This window comes from Diadema antillarum, unplaced genomic scaffold (assembly GCF_040938485.1).
Source record: "Diadema antillarum isolate AM-2024a unplaced genomic scaffold, OU_Dant_1.0 scf00000010, whole genome shotgun sequence".
NCBI lineage: Eukaryota > Metazoa > Echinodermata > Echinoidea > Diadematoida > Diadematidae > Diadema > Diadema antillarum.
This window is the reverse complement of record NW_027270899.1, coordinates 1,625,636-1,638,297: the sequence shown is the minus strand read 5'-3', so window position 1 is coordinate 1,638,297 and position 12,662 is coordinate 1,625,636. Positions and strand designations below refer to the sequence as shown.

Below are 12,662 nucleotides of genomic sequence, written 5' to 3'. Positions count from 1 at the left end.
GCCATCACTATCACTAATGAATGCACTGGAACATTGTCCTGGTGAAACAAGACCCATTTTGTGATTACTCTTTGCCTCTTTTCTTGATTTTTTATTTCATTTTGCATAGGTGCTTCAGTTGATCAGAGTAGTATTGTCCATCATAGTACCTTCCTTATGGAGGTACAGTGTAATCTGTCATGCTACCACCAAAAAAAAAATTGGTGAATAGGTTTAGGATATATGTGAAAGATCAAATGGACCAAATTTGGTCTTCATTAATCCTTTCCAAGTTAGGCTCAAAATTTTTCAGTCACCTCTGGTACATTTCTTCTTTCATAGCTGAACTCCATGATAGCCAATTTAACCACTCACAAAATTGTTACCAAGTCCAGATTCACAAAAAATTAGACTTGCTAAATGTATGGCACAAACAGTAACTAAGTTGATGCCACACTAAATCTAAGGCAATGGATTTACCTCTATTAAGCTCCAGGACCGCATAGATGGCTGGTTCAACCTCAACCCCAAGTCCTTGTTTTACAGGAACACCAACCAAACTGCTTACATCTAGTGGGGAAGTATCAAACAGGACAAATAAGTATTCAATACCATTTTCAACATCCGTGCGTTGTGTTGACATGACATAATAGGGTTGAAGTTAAACAGGTTAGTTGTCCAGAAATCAGTGAAAATGATTATGAAGTCATGTATACCCGATCTTCTATTTCAGCAGTGCTAGCTTCTTTGTAATTTCTTTCAACAGCTCATATCAATTTGAAGATATGATAAAAATAGAAGTGCCCTAAACTTTCAGAATGATGGAGAAAGGTTTGCAGTAACACCATGTGTAAAGCAGACACTGTTGCTTGGGAGAAGAAGAGCCGAGACAAAGGAGAGTTGAGGAGGGAAGCGATATAGGGAGACTGTACTCTCTAAAAAAAATCGAGTGAAAATTTTCACTCTAAAAAGAGTGAATACAAAAAAGAGTGAATTTCGAGTGAAATTGGAGTGAATTTTGAGTGAAAATGCTCATTTTCACTCATTTTGGAGTGACGTCAGGGATCACTCCAAAATCTTCGAGTGATCCCTGACGTTACTCCAAAATGAGTGAAAATGAGCTTTTCACTCATTTTGGAGTGACGTCAGGGATCACTCCAAAATCTTCGAGTGATCCCTGACGTCACTCCAAAATGAGTGAAAATGAGCATTTTCACTCAAAATTCACTCCAATTTCACTCGAAATTCACTCTTTTTTGTATTCACTCTTTTTAGAGTGAAAATTTTCACTCGATTTTTTTTAGAGAGTAAGGAAGGCAAACAGTGACAAGTGAGACTGCATTGAGATGAAAGTAGAACTTGCACTAGTGGACATGGGAGAAAAGGGGACTGAAAGAGTTGTAAGGAAGAATTGGGTAAAAATCAGGTAAAAGGTTCAGAAATTGTTGGGAGGAGAAAGATGAAATAGAAAGAATGGAGAGATGGGAGAAGTTGAAGGTTGGAAAATCATGAAGATACTGTAGGAGAGAGCAGTGAATTCTAATTCTTCTTTCTCTTCCCAACGATTTCCAAACCTTTTACCTGATTTTTCACTCTATTCTCCCTTATGACTCTTTCTGTCCCCTTTTCTTCTGTGTCGACCAGTGCAACTTCAACTTTCAGCTCACTGCTGCCCCTCACTTGTCTCTATATGCCTTCCTTACATTCTCCCTATGTCACTTCCTTCCTCAACTCCCCTCTGTCTAGGTTCTTCTTCTGCCAAGCAACAGTCCCTGCTAGGACTGAATACACATGGTGTTACTGCAAACCTTTCTACCTCATTTACTTCACCATAATTATGAACCTTCAAGCAACACATAACTTTCAAAATGCTCATTTCCAAAGTGTTTGTGAAATCTTTTCCAGCCGTTTGGGCAGAACATTACAATTTTTCAGTTGTTGCTAGGGCCAGAACATGAAATAACATAATAACCCATTTGCATGATCAATCTCTATTGTTGTTTTGCATTGGTACCTCTGGTGCATGTGCATTGTCCTAGAATCATCAAATATTCACTCTCCTTCAATACTGTTTAAAAAACTGCTGATTGTCACAATCAGTGGTTTAGTTTAAAGTATGGTTATCCACAACTTTGAAACAATGCTGATAATTCAGTGTGGATTCAGCAGGGTAGATAGCATAATTCATCATTCACTATCTCATCAAGATTGTGTCAAGAGTTCAAGTCACACAACATTACCACTATGTGTGCCAATGGATGCTACACACGCACTCCATACATTGTTTGGGAGCTCTAGTTAACTGACATCAGACTAAAATAGTAGAAGCCTACTATACTAAGGTGTTAGAAGATATCAAAACCATGAACATACAATGTCAAGTTTGCTTTGGATAAATACAAGGCAGTCTGCAATCAAACTAAGATCTTTTCTTTTCTTATCAAATTGTTTATTTCTTTCTTATTTAAAGTTTGCAGGAAAAAAAAACTATGTTGGAAAAGTTAAATTTAATTATTACTGTTTTAAATTGATTTCTGCCTCAAGCAGACCTTGTTTTTCTTTTATCTTTTTTTTTTCTTCTATTTTTTTCCCCAATTCGATTTCATGTCAGCTGACTTTCGTTCGTTTTATTTTGTTTTATATAGTTTGCAGCTTAATTCATTATTTGCAGTCTTGTATATTTTCTGAGGGTCCCATATCATACATTATTATCCATACAGAGGATTTTTAGAGCCCAAATACAAGTGTTATTTTGTCGACGCACCTCATAACCTCCAACCCACTTAAAAAGTTTGTTGAACTCGACCAATATTTTTTTGCCGAGGCGACCAATATTTAAAATATTGGACGGCAAGAGGGGGATTCCCCAAAGTTTTTATAAACTGCACCGTGATTGGTAGAGATATATACGAGATGACCTGAAATAAGAAGTAAAAACGTCTGTGATTGGTCAATCACGAATTAACTAGAATATCGTTTCTTCTAAAATTCTGTGTTTATACAAACAAATTTCATATATCAATTAGTTGAAATTGTTTTTCACACAATTTTTCAAAATATCACTTTCATAACAGGAAGTTAGATTTAGGTTTGATGAAAACAAGTTGCATTTTTTGTGCATGTAGGCGCAAGGCAACGATTGATCTGCAGCTCTGCATGCTCAGCGCTACTGCTAGATAGCCCGCGCGCGATCAATGTAGCCGGCCGCCGCCGCTGCGCTTGCATTTGCATGCGCGATATGCATATTACAGTTACTGTACATGTACGTACGTGTGTACAAGTACGTTATATACAGCACAGTATAGGACTAGTTGTGGTAGTGGTAGCCTATTCGATCTTTCACGATCTACTGTAGATGTGACGTGAATTGTTTCTCAGATCTCGGATAGAAATACATCTAATTCTGGTCTAAATTAGCTAGATCTCGGTCTAACAGTAGCATGACGGCTACCTTAGTTGGATACACAGATCACTGTTTTATCAGAGACTGAAGTGGATTAACTTGCACTGAAGAGTGTACATGTACCATACCCCATGTCAGGATCACTACACAGTAGGAACAGCACTCGGAGTCGGAGACAGAAAGGGTAGGCCAAAGTGAAAACATTCTTTGCTAAAATCCTCTGTAGGATAATAATGATGATATTGAATGTCCTATTTTCGATTAATACAAGGAAATATTGGACTCGCTAAGCAAAATATTGGACTCGTCTTCGACTCGTCCAATATTTGTGCATAGCTCGTCCAATATTTCCTTGTATCAATCTCAAGGCCATCCAATATTATATAAAGATTTGCTTCTTAGTGGGACCCTCCATTTCCATCCCCATCCTTGATTAACTTGTATTATATGCATGTGAGTGTGGAAAAAGTGTGTTAGAAATTATGTTTCAATATGAACTTTCTGTGGTATTTTCATATTTTAATAACAAGAGTGTAATATCATTAGTAGCCATGTTAAAAACAATAAACTATGCCCCTGTATACAAAGAATGTGATGCTAATGGTAGATGGTGAGTGGTAAGCCGATAGTATACCATTAGTATACCTTTATTGGATGTAGAATGGTAAACCATTGGTGGATTATGAACGGTAAGTCAGTCAGTACGCCAATGTTGGCTGATGAATGGTTAGCCAATAGTGAATGTTGAATGTTGAGCCTGTGGTGATAGCGAACTGCAAGCTTTAGTGGTAAAATGAAGGGTAGACCAATGGCAATTAGGTGGTATACAAGTGGTGAGATATGACACACTAAAGGATAAGTCCATGGTGTATGGAGTGGTATGTTAATTAAAGGGTAGTCCAATGGTATGTGGAGTGGTATATTGAAGGGTAAACCAATGGTATGTTGAAAAGCATTTCGTGAATGGTCAGTGGTATGCAAATAAATGTTCCAATTATCTACATCAGTTTGAATGGTAGTTTTGAATGGTGGATATTTAAAGTGATAAATTCTGAAAGGTAAATGAAAGGTAGAGTGAATGGCATACAATATGAAGTTTGAAGTTTGAAGTTTGAAGTTTTATTAGCAACAACATTTGAACATGTACATTTTCAATCATTATACAATTGTATGTACATACATATATGAAAAAAATACTTATCTATTACTCCTTTACAATAACATGATTAAATGAAAACATTTGAGATTTAAATGTGATACATGTAGCGTAATTCTACAAAGTTGTTGTTGTTAACTAGGAAACCAAAAGTTAGCACACGTGCTAGTCGAGATTGGTCACCTTGACCTTCATACTAAAAGCTAAACACAAACGAAAAATTTTTACATGGTTGGTTGAAATGGCTGTTAATACTTAAATACAATGTACATCATATATTTTCTAACATAGAAAAATTATTATACTTGATACAGTATATAATATCTATTAGAGAAGGAAATCTGCAAGGCATTTACGAAATGTAGATCTTTTGCTTTGTTCACGCATTTCTCGTGGCAATGTGTTCCAAAGTTTTGGTCCTAAGTAAGAAATCAAAAATTGTCCCTGTGTGGTTCTAAATTTTGGTAAGTACAACATTCTTTTTTCATTTGTTCTTGTCCTGTAAGTATGATGCACAGTTTGGCAATAGTCATACAGAGGGTGCGGAATAGTTCCATTGCAGAGATCGTACATAAATGTTAAAACTGAGAATTTATGTAACCTAACAACATCTAGAAGTTTGAATCGTTGGAACAATGGTTCTGAATGTGTTCGTAATGTCGAAAATGTTATAGCTCTAGAGCCATTTTTGGAGAAATATGTATACAATTTAAGTGAGATTTATAAGTACTCCCCCATACCTCAATACCATATAATATGTGTGGTTGTATAAAAGATTTATACAAAAGCACAAGAATGTGCTGCGGAACATACTGTCTTAATTTATACAATACACCTACTTTCCTTCGAACACATTTATTTACCGATTGAATGTGAGGTTTCCAAGTGAGATGACAATCAATCTGAGTTCCAATAAAGGATGCAACACTCACTTCATCAATGTCCGTGTCAGATAGTTTTATTGCACCCCTCATCGCAACTAACTGGCGTTTTCTTCAAATTACCATATAATTTGTTTTCTTTAAATTGATTGTAATTTTATTGGCATTACACCATGTTTGAACTTTGTGCAGGTTTTCATTTACTTCATTCACATCTATTTCTTTTTGGCGAGCAAAAGGTCGTTTACCCTTCCCAGATGTCTAGTTCAGTGCCCCAGACCTTCAATTACCCTAACAATGAGTGCGTCTCGCATCACATATTCTGTCAAAGAACTCCACCGATTACGTAACACCGGAGCCTCGCAGTTACCCCTGGACACAATACGCGTTGCCAAGGGATGCGGTGTCTGGAGAACTCGTGGATGTCGGGCAGGTTCACACAAAATCCGAAAGATCCCTAGTCATGTCACGATATTTAGCAATCCTCACGACAAACGCCAAAAATCGGGTCAAGGGAACGTCAACGTGAGCATCCTAATTCAAAGTCCTACTCAAATCAACAGAATGGCGTACGCACTGCCATCTTTTCTTCTTACCAACGCCAGATCTTTGAACAACAAATTTGACGAGTTCCATGCTGTCGCTCTCGATCAAAACGTTGAAGTCGCCATTGTGACTGAAACATGGTTTATTCACAATCAACTGATCCAGACGATGTCTATCGCTGACTTTGATGTTTTCTACAAATCACGTCAGAAATCAAGAGGAGGTGGGGTTGCCGTGTATGCTAGAGATCTACTACGCCCTAAACCTCTGGATGTCACCCTTCCGCCTGAGCTAGAGATCATATGGGTTAAACTCCATCCGACAAGAGCGCCACGATCGATTTCGTTCATGGTTGTGGCCGCGATATATCACCCACCAAGGAGCGACAAGGCAGATATACTCATTGAGCACCTTCACTCCACAATGGATTCAATAAGAACCAAGCACCAAAATGTCGGCTTTACGATTCTGGGTGATTTAAATGACCTAGATATATCATCACTTCTGTTGGACAATGACTTCAAACAGATTGTACATGTACCAACCAGAGGCAGCCGTACCTTGGACCAAATCGTCACTAACTTTCAAGAGCATTATGAGGCCCCCATCTCGTGTTCGCCCCTAGGAGCCAGTGACCATAGCGTGATTACATGGTCACCAAATCATCGACCACGCCCCACTCCAAATGTCACGCGAACGAAGATCTCCCGCCCAATGAGAGACAGTGATATCCGGGAGTTTGGAGCCAGACTGGCGAGTCATGACTGGTCTGAACTTTTCTCCATAAGTGATGCCAACGAAAAGTGTGAACTTTTTTACGCAGAACTGGTTCCGATGATCGACACATACTTTAGAACGCGAGTTGTAAAGCTGCACATAAATGATAGACCATGGATGACACCAGCCATTAAATCAATGATAATGAAGAGACAAAAAACATTTGAGAAAAAAGAGGACAAAAAATGGCGCGCCCTTCGGAACAAAATCCAGCAAGAAATCATATCTGCCAAAGCCAATTATTACTCGAAAAGGGTACAACAGCTCAAACATTCTAATCCATCAGCCTGGTTTCAACACATCGGAAAACTTACGTCTGGGCCAAGGAAGTCCCCCTTGATCCGAATTGAGAACATTGAACCAACAGATTATAAGTCAACTGCAAACATGATTAACACACAGTTCGTCAATGTCGCTTCCGACATCCCGCCGCTTGATGCACTTCACCTCCTGGCATATCTTCCCTCTTGAGAGCCCTGCCCCCTTGTACAACCATGGGAAGTCTACCGAGAGCTCAAGCGCATCAAACCCCGTACAGCCCCAGGACCTGATGGCATTCCTGCCCGTTTGGTGAGGGAATTCGCACTGGAGCTAAGTTCGCCTCTCGCACACATATTCAGGACCTCCTTTCAACAAGCGAAAGTCCCAGAACGATGGAAGCGTGCATGTGTAGTGCCCATCCCCAAGACCACACCGCCATCTATCAACAATCTCAGACCAGTGTCTCTTACTGATCACTTTGCGAAAGTAGCGGAGAAGTTCATTGCAGGATTAACGCTTCGCGATACGCAACCACTAATAGATAAATCGCAATTTGGAAACCAGAAAAAAGTCTCCACATCCCACTACTTGGTCAGCCTGCTTCACGCGATTAACATGAATGCTGACAAACAGAGGTCAATCTCTTCTGTAATCTCTACCGATTATAGCAAGGCCTTCGATCGCATAAATCACAATCTCGCATTACAAAAGCTACTGCTTACTGTGAGTGTGTGGTTGACTGGATTCGTGATTTCTTGTCGAATCGTGCTCGGTGTGTGAAATATCAGAATACATATTCAGATTGGCAGGAGCTCCGCTCAGGAGCCCCGCAGGGCACCTGGCTTGGCCCCATCATCTTTCTGGCGATGATTAATGATGCATGCAGCAATGAAGTGATCCCTTGCTTGAAATACGTGGACGACCTCACCCTTCTGGAATGCAGAAACCTCGGTGCAGTATCCACCATACAGGAAGCTGTGACACGTTTGCACATCTGGTCAGAGCAAAACTTCATGAAACTTAACCCGCAAAAAATGCTCGTCAATGCAAATTTGCTTTGCTCGCCAAGTGCCGCAACCATCAGATATCGTGATCCGAGATTCAGTTGTAGCCCAAGTGAATGAGATCAAACTTCTTGGTGTAACAGTGCAACAGGATCTGAGATGGTCTAGTCACGTGAATGACACGCTGAAGAAAGCCAATACGAGACTGCACTTTCTGCGAGTCCTGAAGGGTTTTTGTATGTGCCTTGCTAACCTGATTGTCATCTATTGTACCTTCGTTCGCCCTGTCGTGGAGTATTGCGCGGTGGTGTGGTGCTCAGGCCTATCAGTTTCCCAAGTAAATGACATCGAGAGAGTGCAGAAACGCGCGTGCCGCGTTATGCTTGGGTCACAGTATGAGTGTTATGATGACGCCCTAGTGAGATGTAACCTGGTGAAGTTAAGTGACCGTCGCATCTCCCTATGTGTGAAATTTGCTCAGAGCATCGCAAAGACAGACTCTCGCCTTCATGACTTAATCCCAGCCAGGAGAATGAGTTATCATGGACGCAATTTGTGAAACAACCATGAATTCACAGAGCTGAGATGCCGAACAGAACGTTGTAGAAATAGCCCAATCCCGTTCATGACAAGATTATTGAACAATAAACAATGAATTAACGAGGTCGGGAAGCTCTGTTGTATTCATATAAACGGGTATATGATTCCCCCCCTTTTTTTTTTCAATAGATGATCAATATGGGAACATGATTCTGTGTTTTATATTATGTCCTAGATGTGATATTGTGTCGAGACCCCCCGAAACCAATCTGCATAGTACGCTCCCATACCGTTTGACCATGGTCAGCGTTAACTTTTTTTTTTTTCGCAATATCAATCACGTTGTAATTGCACACACGATTATATAAGTGTAATTTAGAATATATCTTTAAGTCGTGACATACAAAAGGATCTTTCAGGTGCGGGTTTCTGCGGTTTGTCTCCCTCTACGAATTGAATTTGTTGGGGTCGCGGCTGCTGATCTGTGGATTGGCCGGTGGGTCGGAGAGAGGAACCACAGGTTCCTTTTTTCCGACATATCTGTTGGTTTGCGGGTCGGCGGTGGCGATCATGGCAGGTTTGGTTTGTGGAGGGGGGCAGAGTTGGGAGGCTCGCACCTGAACCTTCTCCCCATTCATATCTTTCTTTTTGTGATGTATCTGTGTAATGGTTGTATGATTACTTTTTTCTCTCTCTCTTTTTTTCTACTGTTATCAAAGGAGACATTATGGTGATGAGATACCTCTAAAATCTGTTTGTATAATATGCTGCTATTACCCGGTTGACCACGGACAGTTTTGTGCCCTTTTGAGATCTCAATCATGTTGCAATGCACACAGAAATGTATAATTGCAATTTGGAATATTATATATATATTTTCTTTCTTTAAGTTGTGATATATAAATGAATAATTTTGTATTTTTTATATACATTGAGATGCAGCACCGAAACATGAAGAAACAGTATTTTATCCTATTCAGGAACACAATATTGATTGAATACGGCGATTACTGTATAGTATTAATGGGTTAATTAAAGATCATTATGAGTTTGTAGTCTGTATGAAAGTTATGTACATGTACATGAATAATTTTAGTATTATAGGTATATGTAGGTATGTGCTTGTGAGTGTGTGTGAGTGTATGTGGGTATGTGTCTCTGGATCTCTCCATGTGCTGGATCTTGCCTGCAGTTGCGCGTGCCCGTGGGTGTATGTGAGTATGTTTGTGTGTATGCGTGCAAGTGTCTTGACAAGAGTTAGAGCAAGTGTGCAAATGCAAGTGTTGATGCGTGATTATGCCTGTGTAAATTTGAAATGGTTTGTTGGATTCAAGAAATTATGTTTGTTTTTTAGTAGTACATAGCTATAAATATTCATGGTAATGAATTATTGACTGAAATAGATTTATTTAATTTGATACATTTGTGATATATGAATAGATTTGTATGTCTATATATACAAATATGTTTGTTTTTTGTGTAGTAAGGTGTGGTAATTGTCTTGTGCAGTATATCTTATGTTTAATTGTGATTTTTTAATGTGGATGTAATGTACAACAGTTTAATGTATTTGGTTGTCATTGCAATGTATTTTAGCCTTCGGGATACGATTTTGCAAATTTTTACCTAACAAACCATATGTGATAATAATAAAATATAGGAGCATGGTAATACAGAGAATTGCTTGTTTTATGTACACAAGTAATACATGCATTCATGTTCTGACAAGACCAAACCAAACCAAAAAAATAAATAAAAAATGATGATACTGTACCACTATGCCACTGACAGTTCTTTATAGTAGTTAAAAAGCTGCTGAAAGTGAAAGATGAGGACAATCCCTTTCTCTCCGCTGTGTTGATTTTCATATCTAATAATCAGTGACACAACATTTGCTCCTGTGACAATTGCTCTGGTCTTATTTTCTCTAAGGACTTTAGGGTTGGGTTATGGTTGTGATAGGGTTTTAGGTTTAGTTTGATGTAAGGATTGGGAGTAGGGTTAGGGTTATATGTTTGTGGGTAGAATTTATGTTTGGCTTAGCTGGCAGATTTTTAATGGGAGCAATTGTCACAGGAACAAATTTCATCTCCTCTAATAATCACATTTAGGTCAAATTCACTCCTTTGGATACACATCATGAGTCACAGGTAAGGAGAGCATACTGGCTACAAACCATCCACACTGAAAGCACCCATCATTCACAAGACACAATGGCAAATTGGTTTCAGGAACCAAGGGCTAATTTTCACTTCCAGTGACAAAACAGAACATGTATTCTACAGTCTGTATTCAGTCTGCTTTTGTTTGTTTGTTTGTTTGTTGATTTTTTTTTTTTTTAAACAGCCTACCATCATGTCTTCCTCACATATAAAACAGCAGGCATATGACATTTTGCACAGACTGCCAACCCTCAAAAACCTGAAACGTTCCACAAATTCAGCAGTAAAATGGTACTGGTTGAAAGTTTGAGTAATCACAGTATGTGATATCCTATTAGCTACTTCCACTCAACTTCTTCCCATGTAGGCCTACTGAAGACTCATTGTGTGGAATACATGGCTTTTGTTCCAAAAGATTTATAGTAGAATATGAAAATGCTCATTTAATTCTGAAATGACCTGTAAAGACCTGTTCTTCATTTTGACACTAATCATTGGGCTTTTCCTCCTCTACTACAAATCAAAAAGAATAAGAATGGATTTGCAGTTTTTAGACCTAGCCATGGGCAGTGGAGGATGTCATCATGTCCTCAAATTGTAAATGTAATACATGTATCGTGGGGACAGAAAAGATCTGCACGGACTGCAATTCAAGAGTAGCCAAATAATTCATGAGTATGGTTTGTTTCATTTTTTTTCCACTTACTGTCTAGTTTATCCACGACCAGGAGCTTGACTTTGTTCACTTGATCAAGAAGGAAGTCAATTTCCTGCAATCAAAAGCACAATTTTTAGTTAATATATTGCAGTGTACATATTGATCTGAAAATTTTCAAACATGTGCAGAGCTGGTGCATAGAATACACTTCATTAACAAATATGTTTGAATTTCAGACACATCAAATTCTGTCAACATCCCGTTTTAACAATTTGTCATTATTTAAATAATATCCACTATATATGAGGCACACAATGTTAATGGACAACTTCTCTTTTCCTCTGTAAGCTTATCTACATTGTGACATACATGCAATATGCATGCTGTGAATACATCTAAGAACAAGGCCTAGAAATGAGTGACAGAAGAGTTACACAGAGATTAACAACATCTACAGGTGGCTACAAGTCAACAACAACAAAAACTTGTACTTAACAGCTTTTCTAGGTCATATACATGGCATATGGTACCACCTACTGGACTACAGTCTGACCTAGATTTTCCGGCCCTCTTTTATCCAGACTGCCCTATTATCTGTGTTAGGACCTGCTAGGAACACAGAAATCCCCTTTTATAATATGCACACCACACAAGTGGTCATGCTTCCCTTTCAGTCCCCTGAACAGTAGAAGCGAGTGTTACAGACATCAGGCCATAGCCCCACTCCCTTGCTTTGGCAAGAATGTCACGAGTGGACAATAATGAGCCCCTTGTCTTACCAGACCTTTGGCCTTGATGGGTCTCTGCAGTTTGCCTATGTGGGGAAAAGTTTTTTGCTCTCATGGTGAGAGCATTATATGACATCGGCCAGTTGAGACGTATTGTAGCCGCTGCTCTCATGTACAGCTAACTGCCATATTCCCCTACATAGGTAAGCTGAATCGATTTTCTACTACATGTATTTTGCATTTAAAGATGTGCATGACTGTATTTCATTGCAAGTGCTAAGTTGCAGTTTAAGTTCTAAGCTTTATTGCGATATGTTTTCTTTCTGTCTTACTATGTATCTATCTCTCCATTTCTCTCTTCACTCTCCATCTCCTTTATACAATTCTCCTTTCACTTTTGCCTTTCCTTTTCCTTTTCCTCTCTTGGTTATCTCATTCCTTTGAGATTATTGTAAATAGTTGGTATTATACTTGTTGAAGGTAATATTGTTGGAGTAAAGTTAGGGTTATACTTCAAGAGATGGAAGTTTACCATAAACTGGTTGTGTACCGTATGGACATAACGCC

General features: G+C 38.9%; 1 protein-coding gene across 1 annotated transcript in view; it reads right to left on the bottom strand.

Moving 5' to 3' along the window:
* LOC139720018 (prominin-1-A-like) overlaps positions 1–12,662 on the bottom strand; it is a 322,225-nt gene that overhangs the window by 141,490 nt on the left and 168,073 nt on the right. The window contains exons 6-7 of the mRNA XM_071631397.1: positions 11,416–11,479; positions 460–549 (exon numbers count right to left, since the gene is read on the bottom strand). Of these exons, the coding sequence (XP_071487498.1) occupies positions 460–549; positions 11,416–11,479 (154 nt within the window). The remainder of the gene's footprint in view (positions 1–459; positions 550–11,415; positions 11,480–12,662) is intronic.